Consider the following 21030-nt stretch of genomic DNA (forward strand, 5'->3'; position numbering starts at 1 on the left):
TCCAGCGCCCCCGTGACCCTGAAAAGGATAAGCGGAAGTGAATGGATGAATGAGCAAGTCATGGTTTTACAACCAACTGAAGGAAGGGATGAGTTCATCAAGAGTGAAACTTTTTGTTTCCAGGAACTAGCGTCTAGGACTCAAATAAACTTCTATATCTTCATTATTCAAAGTCCTTAAACCAAAAACCACAAACCTAGTTTGCCACCAAGTTATGTAACAAATGATATTGTCCCTAAGGAAAATATTTGTTCTCTGTATATTCTGTACATAGACTTATGAAAGATGGTATATAAGCTTTAAAAGGTTTAGTTTTGTTTTATTCTGACCATGGCTGCCCTCTTATGGTCAGAGTTCAGCTCCATCACTGATGAAGCTGAGAAACTTTAGCTTGGAGAACTATAAATACTGAATTTATATTTAAGAGCAACATATTGACAGATCTTTACTTGTTACAGAAAAAGACTTTGCAAGAGTGCATTCAGGAAGTAAAATGTAAGTAGGAATGAACATATGAACACATGACTGTAGAATAAGAGATGATCCAAAAATCTGTTACATTTAAAAAAAAGTAATCTATAGATATTGTATTACATATCATTCACGCTTTCATTTTCTATCAAATATATTGGTACAAAAGTGGATGCCCTTATTGAACCTCACAATAGTTTTAAATAATGAGGTAAGTTATGTAGAAATAACCTATTCGAGGTCAGCGTTCAGACTGATCCAAACAAACTGATTCTGGTTTTTCTCTACACCGGGCTATTTGATGTTTTTGATTTGGTCATCTCAGGAGCAACGCTCTCGCGGAGGGACCACCCATCTGGTGGTTTTTGTTGTTGTTACTTTCATGTCAAGAGAAAGCCAATCAGTGTGTATAAAATGATTCATTTTTGTCAATTCATTCAGTTTTTTAAAGTAGCCCAAATTTAGAACGAAAGGAAACAGATTGTAGTTAGAAAGAGTAATTAATGGATACTTAATGTTCATTTCTTTTGTATTAGTCTGACATTATTTTTGTGTAAACACAAAGTACTTAAGTAAAGAAACCTGTTTATGACCATGCATTTCTTCATGTTGTTCTGCACATAATAAACTTCAATTCCAAACATTATTTTTAAACTTCTGATTTGCTTTTTACAAACACTTTACAGTGTGTGTGGTAAGTTTTACAGAAACGCAAGCAGAGATGATGCCTCTCTTTTCTAGATTCACAAAACAGCTTCCTTCACTAGATCAGATTAAAACATACAGTTTGTGTGTCTGTGAAGGTTCTCAGTTGTCGTAGTCTAAGGAAAAAAGAAAAGCATCTGGACTACTTTAAGCTACAGAAAAAAGTCCAGACACTTTTCTTTTCAAGCTCCTTAGACATGTAATTTGTACTGCTTATCTGAACTATACATGGAGAGCTTCACTTTTCTGCTCTCCTTTCTTGATGAAGAATTGCAAACATTAAAAATATTAAGATATTTGTATTGGCTGAGGACCACGTGTCTCTGAAAAAAACTGTTGTTCATTTGCTCAGAAACACAGGCCGCAACTTGGTTTTTAAAATATACATTTTAAAACAAACCCTTTCAATATCTACAGCTATAAATAAAAATAGTAATCAGAATAGAGTGCTCGTGAAACAGCCCATAAAGCTATTAGATTTAGACACTTGGTTGCTAATCTGAAAATGCGGCTGAACCTGCACCTGGTTAGCTTGCCCAGTCGATTGGATCGGACATGATCAGAGCTGCTGTCCACTCTCCATTATTGTCAAAGTTTTCCTTGTTTTTATGAAAAGACAGACTCTACTGTGGTACAAATTTTATTCATGTCTATTATTAGATTTGACAAGCAAGCAGAGCTGGTCTTGCTTGTCCTGACAAAACATCACAGCCATACATACAATATCTACAATGCTAGCATCACTATTCTGTCTGTATCTCTACTAAAAAGGTATAACATGAGGGTTATATTCAAGCGAAACAAGCCAGGACACCATTCTGTTATCTTTAGTGATGAGCAATCAGTAGCTTGTTACTGAATAATGATAAGCATATTAGTGCATATTACTGTTCATGTGCTGCAGCCTGGAGAAGCTTCCAGTACAAAGATACTTACTCAGTAATAAGAACATAATGACATCCCATGGCTGCTTACACACTTACATTACTTTCTTCTTCTTGTCCTTGTGATGCATTCGAGGTGCAGATCTCTATAAAGTCTAATCATGGTATAAACTGCTAGGCATCTAGCTAGAAGAGTTAACTGAGTACAGAAATCTTGTATTATTCTCCTCCTCCTTTAACAATACCTGTAAACATGTGGGACATAAAAACACCACTTGGAGAACTTTGGGAGATGACTCTTTTGCTCTTTGTCTGATGAAGAGTTCTATCTGCTCAACTGTTTTGTTTTTCTTTTGCCATTTATTTATTTAGTGTTTTCAGTTGGTGAACTGTCTGGCCTGCAGGCAGGACACTTCTGGGCTTCTTAGTATGAACACATTCTGTTTTAATAGCTCCAAGATTCAAGATTTTTATTTGCCATTTGCGCACAGGACCAACCGTCAATGCACATTGGAAGAGCTCCTCAGGTCAAGTTACATTTTTACAAGGTAAAAACAAAGCAACTCAAAAAAGAAAATAGAAATATTGCAAAGAATGGAGCAATTATAGTATTTACTATGTACAAATACACACTAAAGAGAGGGTGGTAATACAGATCCTAGAATTGCACACAGAATATTGCACATTTTCACAAATCTGTTTGTTACTATATTGCACATTGTGGGTACCTAATAATTCTTTCCGCTCTTTTTTAGCAGCGTTGCGTGTACAGCGAGTACATGGAAGGATGTTTTGTACCTATGATCCTCTCTGCAGACCTGATGACTCTTTGCAGAGCCCTCCTCTCTGCCTCTCTGTTGCTGTGGTGTTGAGAGTCCAGCTCAGGTCTGATGTGACCTGCAGTCCCAGGGATCTGTGGCCATTGGCCCTCTCCACCTGTGTCCCTTTGTTGATAGGAGGCTGCAGGGGAGCGGGGGGTTCTTCCTGATGTTCCTTGGTCTTCTCTGTATTGAGGATGAGGTTGTTTTCCATACCATAGGCAAGCACGCTGTCTACCAGGGTCCTGTACCCAGACTCGTCCCCCCGCTTGATGAGCCCCAGGATGGTGGTGTCATCAACATATTTGATGAAGATGGAGTTTTCCTGGGTGGAGACAAAGTCATAGGTGTACAGGCTAAAGAGTTTGGGGCTGAGGCAGCAGCCCTGTGGAGATCCTGTGCTGATGGAGAGCTCAGCAGACATGCGTCCTGTGGAAGCAGATTTCTTTTCTCATGTATTAATCACGTATTTAATCATATCACATTAGTTATAGTAATATCACTTTCTCACTTTACTATAGTAAGAGCACTCCTGTCACCAGTTTGGATGCATATGGAAAGTTAACACAGTGAGGCCATGGTAATGGGTGACGTTGAACAGATAGTGGGACTCCTTCTCCTTATCAGGGATGTAAATCTTTAGGTGACGGCCAAGCGGAAAATAAGGTCATAATTCTCTCTGTGAGGGAGGAGGTATAACGCATCCCTTTAAGACCGGTCTAGTTTTGCGTAACTATTTTAAATCCCTGTAGAACTGCAACCACATAAGCTAGCGCAATAATTTTTTTTGGATATGAAACTGGGGGAGTTGTACTTATATCTTATGCCATCAGCTTGTCCTAGGCATCAGCGTAACTTTGTGTTAACACATAGTGAGTGAGAAAGGTGACTGGAAAGGAAAAACTCAATGCATCATGGGAATCCCCCGGCAGCCTACGTCTATTGCAGCATAACTAAGGGAGGATTCAGGGTCACCTGGTCCAGCCCTAACTATATGCTTTAGCAAAAAGGAAAGTTTGAAGCCTAATCTTAAAAGTAGAGATAGTGTCTGTCTCCTGAATCCAAACTGGAAGCTGGTTCCACAGAAGAGGGGCCTGAAAACTGAAGGCTCTGCCTCCCATTCTACTTTTAAATACTCTAGGAACAACAAGTAGGCCTGCAGAGCGGGAGCGAAGTGCTCTAATAGGGTGATATGGTACTACAAGGTCATTAAGATAAGATGGGGCCTGATTATTTATTATTTTTTGAGTTACTTTAAAAAACTAATTAATCACTAATTACTAATTACTTAGTCAATATTGTATTTAAAATACTTATCTAATTACTGTGTCAGAAAAGTAACTTAATTACTCAATAAGAAATTTAACTAAATACTTTTTAAAACCTTGAGTGGGCAAACAATAGAAATTAAACTCTTTAAATAATAAATACATTTTTTAAAGACGGAGACTCTACAGCAGTGATAGCATCTCTTCCACATTGTAGCCTGCAATCATTCTTTAAGCTCACCTTCAGACGCTTTCTATGCTGCTGAAGTAAAATCAGGTTTTGCTGCTTAGCAGGAGTTGCTGCGGTGTTCTCCATGGATGATGAACAAGGATCGCTCAGAAGTGTTCGTCTATGCTCTCGTGTCAGGCGCTTCAGTACGTTACTCGTGCTATTAACAGCGGCCATAGTTTTTTCTCCCCAGGACATAGCTTACATATTACTGTAATGTTCTTGTCTGCTTGCTTCAGAAAAGTAAAGAGACGGGAATATGTCCATTTCATAAAACAGCCACTCGCTTCAGCCGAGTCCGATAGCTTCCGCTTTAGAATATGACTGTGCAGCAAACTGGCGCCAAATGACGCACAGCTGCACTACAGCGATGTTAAAGAGCAGAGTTTACTTCTACGTTTAGAAGACGAATTATTGAAATTAAATAATGATATTCAGCGAGTTTAATTATTTTACAATGTGACGCAAGTACATTGTAAGTAACTGTAATTAAAATACCTAAAAATGAACAGTAATCAGTTACTCTACTTTTTCAGTGGAAAAGTAATTTAATTATAGTAACTCATTACTTAGTAACGCATTACACCCAACACTGGTGTTGCAGTTGAAGTGAAACGCTCATAAGTGGGAGGAGCCTTGCCTGGCAGAGCTGCGACGTGACGCCCATCATGCCCAAAACTGCCTGGATGAAAAGAAAGACAGAAAAAGAAACAATGCAAGGTCAAAAGCCAAACCACCAAGATGCATGTATCACCTGCGGCCGGCACGGACGCTGGCACAAGAACTGCCCTGACCGAGACCAGACTCAAAGTGGACAACGCGATGACCAGCAGCAGACTGAGGGGAGGGGGCAGGACTCCAGGAGATGCTTCAGGCTGTCTGTGTGTGTTTTTGCATCACTTCCTTGATGCAAAAACACACACACACACACACGCTGACGCAATGAAGAATGCTTTAATAAAAAGTGCTCATGCTGATACACAGAACAACACACACACTGTTGCAAGAAGCCATTGAACATTTCAAAGGCATTTCATGCCACAGGACAGGCTAGATTCTCATCCTCAAAGACCCCACACACCCTCAACACAGACTGTTCACACTTCTGCCCTCAAAACGAAGGTTCAGACGTGTGAAATCCAGACTCAGCAGCTCCTTCTTCCCCGCTGCCATCAGACGCTGGAACAGCTGACCGATTTTAACAGTAATCATTTTTGCACATCAGGTCATCTCACATATCAAACCACAATGTTAAGCTCATAGCTCTTTGCACATAAATCTGTTTAACACTTCAATTTTATTTATTCATGCTATTTGTATTTTATCTTATTTGTACATAGTAACCAGTATCTGTGTCTGACAGCAGAGAAAGAATTTAATTGTACAGAGAAATGTTTTTTCTTTGTGCACATGACAATAAACGCTTTGAATCTTTGAATCTTGAACTTGACCGACAACAACGATCTGTCCTAAAGCGATGTGTATACTTAGTCGTCAATGGACTGTTTCCACAGGACTGTGGAAGCGCTGGTATGGCTTCTGTCCTGTGGGGACAGGCAGGAACACTTTGTGTGTTTGAAACTTTTCCCACATTGCTGACATCAGTGTCTCTCCAGTGTGGATAAGCAGGCGTCTCTCATCGTGGCTTTAACCCCTTGAACACATTGCTCACATCGATCTGGCTTTTCCCATCCAGTGACAGATTGATCTTCATTACTTTACTAGAAAAATGAGCTGTCTGCTTACCTGTCCTGGTACAACCACACAACAAGGTCCACTGTGAGCTGTTGTTTCGTTTAGCATTTCACACAAAGCCTACAAAGCAACATACTTTTACTTTAATGGCCTGGATGTTTCTCATGTTTTAAACTTTCTGCATATTCTGTTGTTTTAATTTCGGCGTACCTGCTCGAGAGGAATGAAATACACACAAAACACATGAAATCAAATGTGAGTTTTAGTCCAATTTATTTGTTTAATTATCACATCACTAATTAACAAGTAATCACAATAAATTTTTTTCCAAACCGAAAAATAAAATTCAAATTATGAAAAACAAACACACACACGCAAAAAACAAAACAAAAACAAAGAGGTTCTTCAAATGACAGAGTAAGTCTACCTAACACATCCCATAGTTTTTCAGCATGCTCTGCAGGTACAGTAGGTGTTTGTTAGCTAGTGTTACACTTGCATGTCAGGTGTGAGTGTGGCAGCGTTCGATGAAGCACTACGAGGCTCCTTGGACAGATTTCAGAGGAGCTTTTATTAAATAAGCCAAAATGTTAGCTACGGTTCATTTTCTCAGCCTCAAATAAGAACGTTTTAGGGTGTCTGCCCTCTGAGTGCCGTAACAGAGCGGCTAATAGGCTTTGATATGCAGAATGTCCAAATGACAGGTCTGTGTGTGGACCTCTGTGCTCACTGTTATGCAGTGGCATGTGATTCAGGTGCATTAGCTTCATTCCCATTTAGCTTTATTCTTTTATTATATGAACCTGCAGAGGTCACTGTATCCTTACAGAAACGTTTCTCATCTCTTAGGACTGGGCTTGCAAGCATGATTTCATAGTGTGCAGACATACATGTGCGTGCACTATACATTTTGTTAAAAAGGCTGCAGTTAAATAATTAAGCATATATACGTTTCCTGTTCAATATTTCTAAATCGAGCTGCTGCCACAACTCCAAATAAAATCATCTGCTATAATATTTGAAAGACTTGAAGAAGTGCTGCACTGGGAGACTCAATTCTGGGCGAGATGCAGTCTGTAAAAGTGGCTGTGATAAATTTGATATTTTACACCCTCCAATCAGACGAGCACGCCCCCCACAGAGCTACAGGAGCCCATACGTTATGTCTTTACTGCACTTATAGCTCAAAAGACATTCTTTACTTCGGTGGCCCCTTTCAATAAAAACAGGTAGACCTTTTTATTTTTGCAGTTCTTAAAAACAGCCATAATAGTTATGATGCTTCCTTAAGCTTCCCCACCAACCAACCCTGCTTGGTATCTACGTTGTTTACTTCTTATATTTTAGGGGCCATAAAGAGGACTACAGAGCACATCTCTACACCCGTGTTGTGGTAAGTAGAAACTCTGGGAGAAAAGCAAAGCTAGAAGAAGTTGGGACAGGCACAAGGAAGCTTTTTGCTAGGAGACAGCTGCTGCGGCGCAAACAAAGCAATTCAACTGCTTGATGACAGCTTTTATTAACGCGCCACCATCTGCATGTGAAATATTCCCAAAGACATTGGTTGACTTCCCGTCCCTGTACTTCTGTTAAAAATTAGCAATGACTAAATCAATTAACAGCTGAAGAAGAAGAGAGAGGGCATTCATACTACTGCAAAAGCTCACTCAGAATGAAGGATCACTTATTCCTCATTATTTCCACTCCATAACAGTCAACCCTCGCTGATACACTCAAGCTTTAAGGTGCTAATTAAAGTCATCAGAGCTTTTATACAAATCACTGATTTTAGCTTGCACTGAAAACCTCTGTGTTTCTGTAGCTGGATGCTATTGCTACGAAGCTGGATTAGCATTTTGCTTTTTGGGAATTTTGCTACATTTGACAAAAACAATGACTTTGCAAACACAGACTGGAAACAACTGTGTGAGTAGTTCAAACGTAAGTACTGTTCTTCAGAAAACTGTCGGGTATACCTCAAACATTTTGGCAGTTACACGATGAGTTTCACCTCGCGGCGTCACAATGTTAGCTTAGATTATTGTGGCCAAAAGGATTAACAGTACTATTTCTTATTGTGATATCAACAGAAAATTACAAACAAACCTCTCATGCTAGTGAGGTAACATTTTCAAACATGGTAGCTACTGCTAGCTACCAGAAGCTTGTTAGCTTCTGGTAGCTACTGCCATCTACCAGAAGCTTGTTAGCTTCTGGTAGCTACTGCTAGCTACCAGAAGCTTGTTAGCTTCTTTCAACGCATTGTTTTGGTTTTATAATTTGCTGTTTTACTTCATTGTCATGAACCCTGTTTTCAGACACAACAGCAGACAGCTGTTTGCAGTTTAAGAAAAAAGCACCAGATGGGAGGCAAGTACAGTTAGCAGCTGAGTGGTGAAAAAAGCTAGCCGTTAACTGTAGCATGTAGCAGCTAAAGAGTTGGTTGAGTCGGAGATGAAAAGAAAATGCTGTTCTTTTATTAAGGTAAGACGTATTACATGGACTGAAAAGGGCATGCTACGTTTGCTAACACGTTCCCCATCCTAACTTTATGAGATGATGTTTTGATCTATCATATTTTCATTTGCCAGTCAGTTAGATGTATGGTATCAGTGTCAGATGATACCCAGCCCTTGTTATATTACTTTAACGACTGCTGACAGAATCAGTTTGACAAAGCCAAAAGAGCAAACAAACAAACAAAAGAAACCCTCTTTAAATCCTGACAGTGGCTGACCTGTGTGTGTGTTTGAGCCACAGAGTTGGTGCATACAAATCTGTGGTCAGCTGTGAAATTCAATCATGATTTTAAAAAGGGGAAACAAAGATTACAAACTGGTTCTTCCTCTCTGTTTCCTTTAAAATATAAATCAGCTAATCTCGACACGTAAATTGACCAAACCACAACACTTTGATAATGGACATCAGCCTTTAACCTAGAGTCATATTATCTGGCCATGCATTACAAAGGCAACATTTGATTACATTGCTACAATAGAAGAGGATAAAGCCGCATCGTCCCCGCTGCTGTTCCAACAGGACACAGGAGTGTCAGCTGAAGCTTTAGCCAAATGCCAAACAACATGCTACCACGATCCTCATAGAAACACCTGAATGGGACAAGAAGCACTACCAGGAAAGGGCCACTTACAGGATTTCCTTTTAACAGCAGCACCAGGTTTCTCCAGGCATTTCCTTTCACTTCCTCTGAGCAGTTTTAGGTCAGAGCCTGGGTCAGCCTCATTCGCTGTACTTCAAAATGACAGGAGGCACATACGATACACACAGCTCCTTCGACTTCAGACATATTTCATATTTCCTCATCCACATTTGGGCTGCAGACTGAACTTCATCTTCCTCTATTACGTTCAGGTTACAGGCTTCTTGCTATTTTGCCATTAATAAAAAAACAACCCTTTTCACGCTTCTAGCCACGCCTGCTTTTTCAACTTCCTCTCTCCCTCTGAATCTCTTTCGTCACTGTGTGTCTTGGTTTACAAAAACCTGTGCGTGTTTCCAAGGTTTTCTGATCAGACAAAAAAAAAAAAAAACAACCGCCTGTTGTATTGCTTATGCAGGAAGACACTATAAATAAATACAACTTTGTTTTAAAATCAATGAAGGAGGAGGAAAGGAAAAAAAGAAAGACGCAAGAAATAAGATGAGCAGAACACCAAAGCTCATTTTTACACGATTTGTGTCACTCAAACACATCATCACAAACACAGAGAATAAAGAGTTAAACAGCCTACACGTTGTCTAGCTTTATTTTGTTTGTCGGCGCGTTTATGGTAAGTGTTGCTGAAGAGAGAGGAGGAGACGGCGAGATGAGTTACTATGATGTCACTGAAGCAGAGAGTGAGTGGATGCAGGTAACAAACAGCCCCTAGAGTCACAAAGGAAAGAGAAGCCAGGGTGTCCATGCTGTTTAGTAGATGAGTGATTTGCTGCTGACGCCTGTGGGTGCGGACGATACTGGGGGAGGGTGATGGAGAGCACAGTCTGCCACAAGGCTGTGGGGTGACGAGGATCCAAGCAAAAACCTTACCGTGCCCTCGTTTCCCCTTCGCCTCTCACCAGGCACAGTCTACAGTCACTCAGCCAAATCTAGCAGGGCGAGGGTGACGGCGCACAATCAGTGTGAGAGGAAAAGCATGATGGAACTACTCGATGGGTTAAAATGTAGCAATAGCAGGTTAGAGATATTAAGAGGGGTCACAAAGGTCACGATCCCTTTAAGGAGCTGCTGCGGTCGACCCCCTGGACCTCCACCTGGAGCTGCAGCGAGGAGGGGGCGGAGGGGGAGCTGACGCAGCCGACCGAAGCCAGCGACTCGATGAGGGAGACACTACGAGTTGTCGGTTGTTGTTGGTGGTAGTTGGTGTGTAGGGAATAAGAGGAGCCGTGTGGGTGGGGTCTGTTACTGTTGTTGTCCTGTGGGGCTAGCCAGGTGACGATGTCGGCGCCGTGGTCCGTGCGAGAGCGAGCATTCTCGCGGAAGTTGAGCTTGAAAGACTCAATCTAAAGCAGAAATGTTTGGGGGGGAGGAGGGGAGGACAGGTAGGGAGAGGGGGAGAGAACAAGAACAAAGAAGGAAGACGGGAAAGAGAAGGTGGGAGAGGGGGAGGCGGTGACGTTGAGGGGGGGAGTTGAAATGAGGAGGGCAGAGGGACAGCAGAATTAGATGCCTGTAAGATAAAAGATGATGTGATCAGGAGCTTTGGACTGCACACAGCACAACAATCAGACACTCGGCTCGGCAGGACAAGCAGATCCAACCTTTCCTGCCTCCTCCTGGTTCACTATGTGGGGATCCACCCAAACTGACACACCAACATACTTACTTGTCTCTGGGATGTGTGAGTCCAGAGCCTGGGGCTCCTGGAGGCCCTCACTATGACAGGGAGCCCCGTCCTTCAACCCATTCTTCAGGGCAGCGGGGCCCCCGGCCTGCCCTGGCTCGGAGCCTGGGGCCGGGGCCGGGCTGCCACTCAGGGGGTCCCCACTCCCCTCTGTTGCCTCCTGTGCCCCCTCAGCCTAGAAACACATAGCAGGATGTGTCAATTGGTGGGGATGGAACAACCTGGCTCCAAATCTCCATCATCATGACTGAGACGTAAAACTATACGTTTGAATTATTATTAGAACTTTTTTGTGAACGGCAACATGAAGTTCTTCAAACATCAGTTTATGAGTAATTTATTTACACATTTTTGGATGACAAGAATTTGACTAATGCAGCTAGAAGGATGTGGAGCCAGACTGAGGTGAGGTATGGAAGCTCTGAAAGGTTCAGCCAGAAAAACTACTTGTTAGTGATCCACTTTCTACGTCTGACCTACATTGCTGTCTCACGACTTAAAAACAGGTGGAAATAACCGATTTTGCCAGGAAATTCTGTAAAATAGTCCTCAGACTTGTGCAGGTTAGCATCTTCAGTGAAGGACTGAACTGGGTCTCCCCAGCAGGTGACTTATTTTCAGATGAAGGGAATCAATTCACGAGTGGAACCAGACGTGTGCTCGTCCTTTCCCCCAAAGATTCACCAGGTTATGAACCTGAAATTGTCCCTGATGACTGTCAGTGAGGACTCCACTGCAGTGTCCTGAGGCGTGTTAATGTGTGCAAACAGCTTCAGGAATGATCTCGGCAAAATCCTTGTTCACCTGTTCCCCAGTGCTGCACTCTGAGGTAGAGCTACTGGATCAGTAATGGAAAGTGGATCCTTTCCCCTTTGGGTGGGACCTCAGAGCTTTCATAGTGGAAAAGAGATGGAAATACAAAAGACCCAAAAAACAACAACTTAAGAATACAATATTACAAATAACATCTGAGCATGCCCAATGAATGCAATGATAGAAATACAACTGAAAGTCAAACTCATCACCGAACAAAGCTGATGTAATGTGAAGGACACGTCTCTACAAAGTGCCAACATTAGCTTCTCCCAGTTAATCCTTCTCCTCTCACACAAGTTCTTTTATAATAAGGTTAAAGGTCAACCCAACAGAGCATTTCACTCTCACACTGCAGCCTTAGTCGTGGGTCCTACAGTTTTTGAAGTCGAGCTCTCAGCTTTCCTCTTCTGCTCCCAGTTTGGATCCATGAGCAGACTGTTGCTGACTGTTGATTTGGAGCTACTAATAAAAACTGAACTGTGTGTGTGTGTGTGTGTGTGCATTGTAATGAAGGAGCACATCACACAGAGCAGTAATAGACACTAAACATGGGATTGTGCAACAATAAGAAAATGCAGAACCCGTCGGTCGTTGAAAAGGAGAAAAGGTTCAGGTTCTGCATGAATCTGGATTCTGCAGATGTAGATGGTGACACAGGATGGAAAAAGGGGAAACTGTATCCTTTCATTCCTTCCAAAATAAAGATACATTTTACAAAACTGTGCAAATCAGTGCTAAAACTCGGCTCTCTTATTTTGATGTTTGTTCTATTTGTAGCAATGATCACGAAGATCACGATGAGCGGGCAAACTAGTGAATGAGGATGAAGATGTGACGATGTGGTGACCATGAAACACAGACAGGCTGCCATAGGCTGAGGGGACAGGTGACATCATTATCATTTGATGAACTGGTGAATTTATATCCATTCTTTTATGTAACATGAACATTTTGAATGTTTTCAGTTTTTATTAAAGAATCCAAAACCAAAAAATGGGCCTTTTATCTGTCACGGCTGCTTTCTGTGTCTCTGCTGGGGGAGCGCAGACGCTTTCACAACAGGAAGCTCAGGAGACAGGAAGCTGGCTGCAGGGAGGAGGGTTCGAGGCCGGTGTGTGAGGCCATCCCAGCACCTTACATGTCATTACCAACACAGAGGCCGAACAAGACCAACGGAAAAAGCCAGAGTCTTCTTTTTTTGCCCTGATACACAAGTAATCCCACGATGTAACGCATTTTTAAACACTAACATGCAGACGCATGCAGACCGGAAGGAACTGAATTCACAACAGCGTCCTTCAGACAGAGGTCAGGGTTAGAGGGCGATGCTGCGAGACATCAGATGCAAAGCAGTTTTAGAAGATGTCACATGTCAGTGATTTTCAGGATGGGATTTTTTCATAAATTATTATTTTATTCTGATTATTCTTCTGATGAAATGATCCTACATCTGTGAGAGTGAAGCCAACACAATCCTGAAGAAGCAGGTTTGGTCTTTTTTAAACTTAAGTTCACTTGTGACTGTTTATTGAAATGTCCTTGCTTCGCCTGTGAGGAGAAGTTGATTTATGTCGACTTGAGCTCCCAGAACATAAACTCCACAACAGTTGTTGTTCTACAAGCTACAAGCAGAGTTAGCCTTGAGACCAGGGCTGATGCTCCTGCCTCAAGTCTTACTTCTGGATTCATATCTGCCTGGATCCTGTGCCCACTGACAGTTACAGCTCACACAAAAAGCTGTGAAACTGAACTGCAGCTTTCATACATAAGGTTAAAAAATCTATATTGTTCTTATTTTATTCATTTATCATAAGTGTCGTTGGTCTCATGAGGGATTCAGAAACACGGGTGCAGTCGCTTCATTTTAATACCAAGAGCTTTTTCTCCACCGTTAAATGTGGATGAAATCAGCAGGAAACTGTGTGTCACAAACATCAGTGTGTCAGTTTGCATGATTGAAATATTCTCTTTATTTTGGGCCTTCAGAGGGTAACCCCCCCCCCCCCCCCCCCCCCCCCCCCCCGAAACACATACGAAGCAATCGGAGGTTGTTTTTTTAACCAACCCCAGTTCGTCAGTAAGTTAAATGTATTTATAAATCACAAAGTGCTTCACAATACAACCAGAAATATAAATAATAATATAAAACATTAATTAAAAGCTTGTTTGTATAGAAATGTCTTCAGCTGCTTTTTAAAGAGTCGATGGTGTCTGTACAGCGTAAAGACCACAGAGCTCCACAGCCTTGGTGCCCGGGACCAACAGTGACCCCTGACCTGACGACCTAAGTGCTCAGGATGAAGTTTCAGCAGGTCAGAGATAAACTGGGGAGCTTCAGCGTGCAGAGCTCTAAAAGATAAAACTACAATTTTAAAATGAAACCTAAAATTTACTGACAACCAATGAAGAGAAGCCAAAACTGGAGTAATGTGTGAGCTGTTGGTGCCGCAGCGTTCTGTACTGAAGGTCTGCTGAATAGCAGGTGGGCGGGGCTTCTCTGCTTCCAGTCAGAGATGACCATGGCGAGGTCATGTACCCTGTCGCTGACATCCAGAACCACTTTTGTTACTTTGTTTAATATGAGCACTGTAACGTAAATGGATACCACTTGAAGTTGTGCAGAAACCAAACCCTGACTCACCAGTTATCCTTCATATTAAGTGTAACTGTTGTGTTACAGCGCTACTTTCTTTATTCATGAAAGCGAGTCACCCCAGCTGTAGCTAGCATAGGACACGAGTGTTCATCGTTTTCACTCTTTAATTTGTTGACTGATCAGAAACAGTTCAGTGGATTCAGAGGGACGTAAACACGGCTGTGTCGGGCTGTGGCTCGTGATCTCACCTTGATGTTTCCTCCTCCAGGTGAATGGCTCACATTGTCCATGGAGCCCACTTTGGACTGAGCCTTTTCCCTAAAGTTCACTTTGTGGGACTCGATCTTCACATCGCCGCCTCCTGCAACACACACATGTACACAGATGCAAGCTCGTGCAGTCACAGACAGCCTGTAGTGCTGATGTGTTGATTCATTGTTGTTGTTTTATGACAGCAAACTCAGAGCACACAGTTTTTAGCTCACCAGGCTTGTGCTTAAGGTTGTCCTTGGAGCCCAGCTTTGACGTCACCTTACTGACGTCCACCTTCTTGTTGAGAATCTGCACCTGTTGAATGTCACAAATGTTTCTTCTTTAATCCTCAGATTTGTGTAAAAATGCTCGACTGGGGTTGAATAAAAGGACCAATCAGAAAAAAGAAACCTAACGTCCTGATTACTTTGAGCTACCAGCATCAGGACAAACAGCACGCTGAACAAACCGTATCTTCTAGTTTCTTCGTCCATGTTGTAGAAAAATGTTTTTTTGTGAAATATGTTTGTGCTGAACCCACGACAGAGACTAAAGGGAGGAGCTTGGCACAGCATCGTTGCAGGAAACCAGAAACCCAAGATTTCTCTCAGTGATTTTGTCCTTACAGAACCGAGACAGCCAATCAGAGGGCAGAGGCTCCTGTTGGGTTGAGTAGGGTTTAGTAGGTTAGTGGGAGGGCGGGACAACACAACTTTAAGGAAGCGAGCGGGAGTGTGAAGCAGGTTCTGGGGAGGGGCTTGTACCTAAGCTTGGCCAGCATGCCAACAACTACAAAGCTCCATTTTCCAGCCAAGAGCAGCATTTACGTTACGAACATCGTCTTACAGTTCTCTTCTTTACACTGTGCTTCTCTTACAGCATTTCATCTGTGGCCTTCCCTTCATTCGAGCCATTTTAATGGGCTCTAAATATCAGACTAACTGGCCGGGACATGTGGGCTCTGGTTGTGGGCCAGACAGTACTTACATTCCCTCCACCAGGAACATGCTTCATATTGTCCTTGGAGCCCAAGCGAGATGTGACGTGGCTGAAGTCCAGCTTTTTGGAGACTATCTGAACCTATATGGATACAGCATAGCAGCAAGAGGGGAGCAGAGAAGAGCGAGGGAAAAGGGGGGAGGAGATGATAGAGGAGAGGTGAGGTAGAACAGAAGCAGAAACGAGAAGAGAAAGTGCAGGGAGGAAGAAGTCACCATCACAGGTAGGGTTAGAAAGGAAAGGATAGAAGGCAGAGCGAGGCTCTCTGGCTACAAACACTACTTTAGCTAAACGTAGCCGGTCGTTCAGCATCGCTGCTGTTTAAATAGAGATGGAAACAGAGCACCTGGAGAAAAGGACAGCTGAAGGCCCCAAAGAGCACACCGAACCTGCTTTATGAAGCGCACACATGCAGCACAGCATACAGACACCGGGCCGGCTCACGTCAACGTCTCGGACCCTCATTAAACTCTTTAAATGGAGACGCTGCCGTACACGTTGGTTAGCTGAACTAAACATACACCAAGAATTTAAACACACATATTATTTACAATACGTCAGGTTAGACTGCTAGACCCAACACACACATTCTGCATCCAAATGAGTTCAGTACGGTGGCCCTGAGAGGTCAAACACACCTTAACAAAACAACAGTAGACAGAAAAATGCAAAAGCTCATGAAACACAGCAGACGTCGAATAAAACACGTGAAAAATAGAAGAAATGCAGAAATAGCTAAAAACTAAATCACGAAGGAAAACAGAAGCGTTTCTGGGGACACGAGAAGTGACAGGCTAACAAGCTAACAGGCTAATAAGCTAACAGGCTAAAGGGCTAACAGGCTAAAGGGCTAACAGGCTAACAAGCTAACAGGCTAAAGGGCTAATAGGCTAACAAGCTAACAGGCTAACAGGCTAAAGGTCAACATGTATCTACAGTATCATATGAAACACATCGATAAAACACACCTGCACCTCCCTCACAGCACCGATGAGTCCTCTGCTTCTATTAAGCATGTTTGAATTTTACTTGTAATGAGTGCAGTTCGTTTTGTTTCGTGTCCCAGAAACACTCGTGTTTTGTTTTCTGATTCAATTTTAAGCTTTTGCTGCATTTTTTCCTACAATTGTTGTTTTTTATTCAACTTGTGTTTTTTGGTGTTTTTCTATTTGTTTTGTCACCCTGACCGACAATAAGACGGAGACAAAAGAAGAAGAGCAACAAGCTGCATTTGAAAGATCCATAGATGACGTCTGTAGCTGTCTGGGTCCAGAACATAGTTTGGTCTGTGAGCTCAGTAAGCACGTTCCAGATGAATTTATGCTGTAAACGTCTATTTTTAAAGTCCTACTAAACACAGGTGTTCATGTGTAAATTATGATCAGTGGGTGGACCCACACTGGCCATGCCCATCTTTTATATACAGTCTATGTTAATGATCACACGTACCAATCATGTGCAGGTGACTGTGTCCATGTGTGACTGATCTTTATCTGGACTTTTTATTTTTGTCCACAAACTAAAGATTTAGACTGGGAGAGCAGCGGCTTGCTTCAAACAGCTTCTCTGCATTGTGTTAACTCACAAGCTGCTTCAAACCCCAGGCCAAGGTTAATTATCTTGGTTAATTAATGAGCAGAGGGTTCAAATTTAATTACAAATTAACCATAAACAATCTGATAACTAATTTCCCCACAGACACGTCTGATGTCCGTGTTGGGAGAAACTGAGAGAACAGGAGGCGTGTACAATTTCAAGAGCCTCCAGTATACTGGCTAGCCTGCTCTTGTGCTCTCACTGGGTCGAGTTATTAAACAAACAACAGAAATGAGAAGCAGAGAAAGGCAAGCGGAAAATATATCAACAGAAAAGAGGGTCGTGGTGGGAGGATGGAGAGGGAACTCACTTTGCCCTGGCTGCTTTCTTTGGAGGTGAAACCCCTGCTCTGAGAGGAAGGAGGCACCTGGGGAGACAAGTCCACGCAGGGTCAACAACAACACCTCGTTAAAAAACACAGGAGGAGGTCAGAGTGCAGAGATTGTTTGGACGCACAGCAGTGAAGGTAAGGAGTGAGGGGACATGGAGGTGAAACGAAGGAGGGGAGCGAGGAAGAGTGGAGAGTACATGCACGAGCAGACCCCGATCAACCCGATCGACTCCACAGTACTCAGTGCTCTGCTGTCTCATTGGACTGTGAAACCAGGGCAACAACACAATCAATGAATAAAATGGCATCTTTAAAATGATCATTTAAGGTTAATTTTCTGTGTTACTGCAAATGAATCAGCTTTTGTCCATCAAATAAATGTTGGACTTCCTGTAGCAATGAAAGCACACCTAAAGAGCCTTGATGGAAGTTGTGTGTCTACAATGACAGTAGATGTACATGCAGAGGAAATCTACTCGACAAACGCACGCAAAACGACAAACAGTGAAAAAGAGAAGAAGCAGAACTATGGAGACCATTTTCCTTCAGTTAGTGAGCTGATAGGCTTTTAGTGGGTTGGACAGGTAGGAACCCACAAGAGGTCAGCGTCAGGTGTGAAATCAGAGTTGCACAGTCCACTTCCTGTTAGTCCATGTGCGGTCGGTGTCAGAGAGCACACGCCACACTCATACAGCGGTGAAGACCTACCTTCCCTCCTCCGGGCTGGTGCTTCATGTTGTCCGTAGAGCCGATCTTGGAGCGGACGTTGCGGACATCGGGAGCTGTGGCGGGGCGAGCTGTGCTCCGGGAAGCGGCGGTCGCTGTGGTCGAAGAGGCGGCCCGTGGGGCGCGGGGCACCGGGGGCTTCTTCTCTGGCCCCGTGCCTGCGGCGGAGGATGGCGTTGCTGGTTTGGCTGCTGTGGTTCGTGTGCGGGAGGCAGTGGTGGTGGTGGAGGCAGTGCTGCGGGTGGTGGTGGTCTTAGGCTTGCTTGAGTCAGCTACAGGGAGAAAATAATGATACAGAGCTTTATAGATGTCTCTGCCAAACTAGAATTATGATGGCAGCTTTTTCAAACAAGAGGGAAAAAAGCAAAATAAAATATGGCGGGCATGCATATCCAAGGCAGGGGCCCCCGGACGACACAGCCCCTGGGATCCCCGGGACACACAAAGCACTCCACCACGTTAGGTAGTGATTCATGGACGCTACACCAGTCTGTGGTGGTGAAGAAAGAGCTGAGTGTGAAAGCAAAGCTCTCAATTTACCTGTCGATCTACGGCCCTCACCTACGGTCACCAGCTGTGGGTAGTGAAGGACGAGATCGTGGGTACTCTCCCTTACAGACGGGTGAGAGGGTGAGAAGTTCAACCATCTGGGAGGGCTCAACTGGAAAGGAGCCAGTTGAGGTGGTCGAGCATCTGACGAGGTGACCCTGAATTTCAGTAGTGTATAAATACTGCTAAAAGCCGACTTCCTGTCTCTATTGTAAGCTAGGATAATCACCTCCTGGCTTTATATTTAATGCACAGCTCTTAATGTGAAGCTCTTGGTTATTTCCAATGATGTTAAACTCTCTGCTAAGCATCTAAGAGTTTCGACATTATTGCTCCGCGTCTTCTCAAAGCTGCTCGAGGGGTAATAACAAACACACAACGCTGCCTGTTATCAACCTTAACATAAAAACCTAAAATTAACATTACAGAAAAATATCCAGCGGTGCAAAAACCCGTCTGCATCCTTTTCTCTGGCACAGAGGCACCACACGTATCTTTGAAGTGAGGGAAAGACACGCTTTTCAAACACCATTGATTTTCAGTGCTGTAATCCTCTCTGAGTAAAGACACTTTAGCTCCAGCATCCTAAGCCAGCCTGCACGGTGCAGTGCAACATTTGCACCAATTCAAATCTGTCAGTTCACACACTTTGGGCTGGACCGTATGCCAACTCTTCTTTCAGAGCGCTGAGGCGTCCTGGACCACGTGTCCTGCTGTCAGTCCTCCCCGAGAGCCTGTCGGATATCTCCGGCTCCCGTTAAGACATATTTAACGGAGGAAATCCTCCCCCTCGCCTTCATGTTTCTAAAGAGTAATTTGACTTTCTGCATGAACCCTGGCAGATTAGACGAGCTGCGGCTGCATCAGCAAAGAGCTGCAAACTCCTGTCAACAGCAAGGGGACAGTAATCCACAGGCTGCTGTGGTGAAGCTTTTTAACTCTCCAGAGCCTTTCAGCAGTAAAGCCTCCCTCTGCATAAGCCTGCCCGGCATTGTCGCGGTCGGACACAATGAGCGCGTTCTGGTGTCACAGTCCTGCTGACAGCTCTCCTGGTGCCAAAACAGAAACTACTCTGTCAACAGGAGGAGACAGACTGAGGCGAAGTGAGGAGAGGATTACAGGGAAGAAGAAACAGGAGAGAAACATGCAAAGAGACGGCACAGATGGGAGGGGGCACTGCGGAGTACCCTCATTATATCAACTGCAACTGTCTGTATCTACACTGGACTGTGCGATACTTTAACTGTCACTAAAGTATTGTCCCATCTTGAGAACAGAACATGCACCGCAGTGTCGACCCCCGAGCAGACGAGCTGTACACGGTGGCTTCAGTACGCCTGTTCAACAGCTTGTTAATGCAGATAACTAACTGAAAGCACTGAGCCCAGCAGCTATGGTCAAGATGAGCAGCTGAAGTTTAAACTGAGAATCAGAATGTGGATAAAAATGATCGACTGTGACCTTGAACCTGGCTGTCGGTGCCAGACGGGGTGGCCTTTACAGAGACTGGTCTGAAAAATGCAGAAGACCACACCTCATGTCAGCAACGAACACAAAACAGAGGCTACAGCTCACACGAGCTCACAAACAGACTGAGAAGGGTCAGGATTAAACTACAGGTGTACACAGCATCGGGTTGGATCCATACGTATCAGCGGTTCATAGCTGAAGCACACTTTGCTCTTAGTGTTAGCGTTCTGAGCTATGTGGAGCAGGAGATCTGTATGATGCTGTCATCTAAAAAAGGACCAAAACCTCAGAGGAGCGTTTCCAGCTGAACGGGAACCTTGTTGAATCTTAAAGCAGTGCTGTAACCCAAACCTGAGCCCGTACTCGCTGCACTCCGCTGATTAGTGGCCGTGGTTTACTCGTCTGTGCCACGTGTCAGAAGACTTGGTAGCTCTAAGGTGGCACAGGCAGATTCTCACTGCACCCATATATATAAGTGTGGCCATGGATAGTTCTGCTCAGCCCCATCACACCTGAGTCCTCATGCTTCAGTCTTATCTGCGTCTTAGTCTATTTTTACCTTGTTTAGCTTTAATACTTGTTTTGTTTGTTTACCATGTTTTTATTTTGTTGCACTAATGTAAGGTGATCTTGAGGGTCTTTAAAGGTGCCTATAAATAAACTGTATTATTTTTAAATGTATTATCTGCAGTCTTAGAATGACTGAACCACAAACATGTGCTTACACATGTACTAACAAAGGAAAATAAACTGACTACACAAA

The 21030-nt window shown here is 43.4% G+C and overlaps 1 protein-coding gene across 10 annotated transcripts in view; it reads right to left on the reverse strand.

Annotated features, from left to right (window-relative positions):
- Window positions 1–6326: 6326 nt before the first annotated feature.
- The window catches only part of LOC102790489 (uncharacterized), a 120205-nt gene continuing 105501 nt past the window's right edge, over window positions 6327–21030 (reverse strand). For 2 of the 10 annotated variants that reach the window (XM_087845824.1, XM_087845828.1), the window contains exons 11-17: window positions 18231–18520; window positions 17502–17558; window positions 15584–15676; window positions 14830–14911; window positions 14593–14705; window positions 10915–11107; window positions 10630–10758 (exon numbers count right to left, since the gene is read on the reverse strand). In XM_087845824.1, the coding sequence (XP_087701950.1) occupies window positions 10751–10758; window positions 10915–11107; window positions 14593–14705; window positions 14830–14911; window positions 15584–15676; window positions 17502–17558; window positions 18231–18520 (836 nt within the window). In that variant the 3' untranslated portion in view covers window positions 10630–10750. Of the gene's footprint in view, window positions 10592–10624; window positions 10759–10914; window positions 11108–14592; window positions 14706–14829; window positions 14912–15583; window positions 15677–17501; window positions 17559–18230; window positions 18521–21030 lie in introns of those variants that run through there. The other 8 variants (XM_087845821.1, XM_087845825.1, XM_087845822.1 and 5 more) reach the window with 7 other exon arrangements.

The sequence above is a fragment of the Neolamprologus brichardi genome, chromosome 9 (genome assembly GCF_056152115.1).
Source record: "Neolamprologus brichardi isolate AB-2024 chromosome 9, ASM5615211v1, whole genome shotgun sequence".
Classification (NCBI taxonomy): Eukaryota; Metazoa; Chordata; class Actinopteri; order Cichliformes; family Cichlidae; genus Neolamprologus; species Neolamprologus brichardi.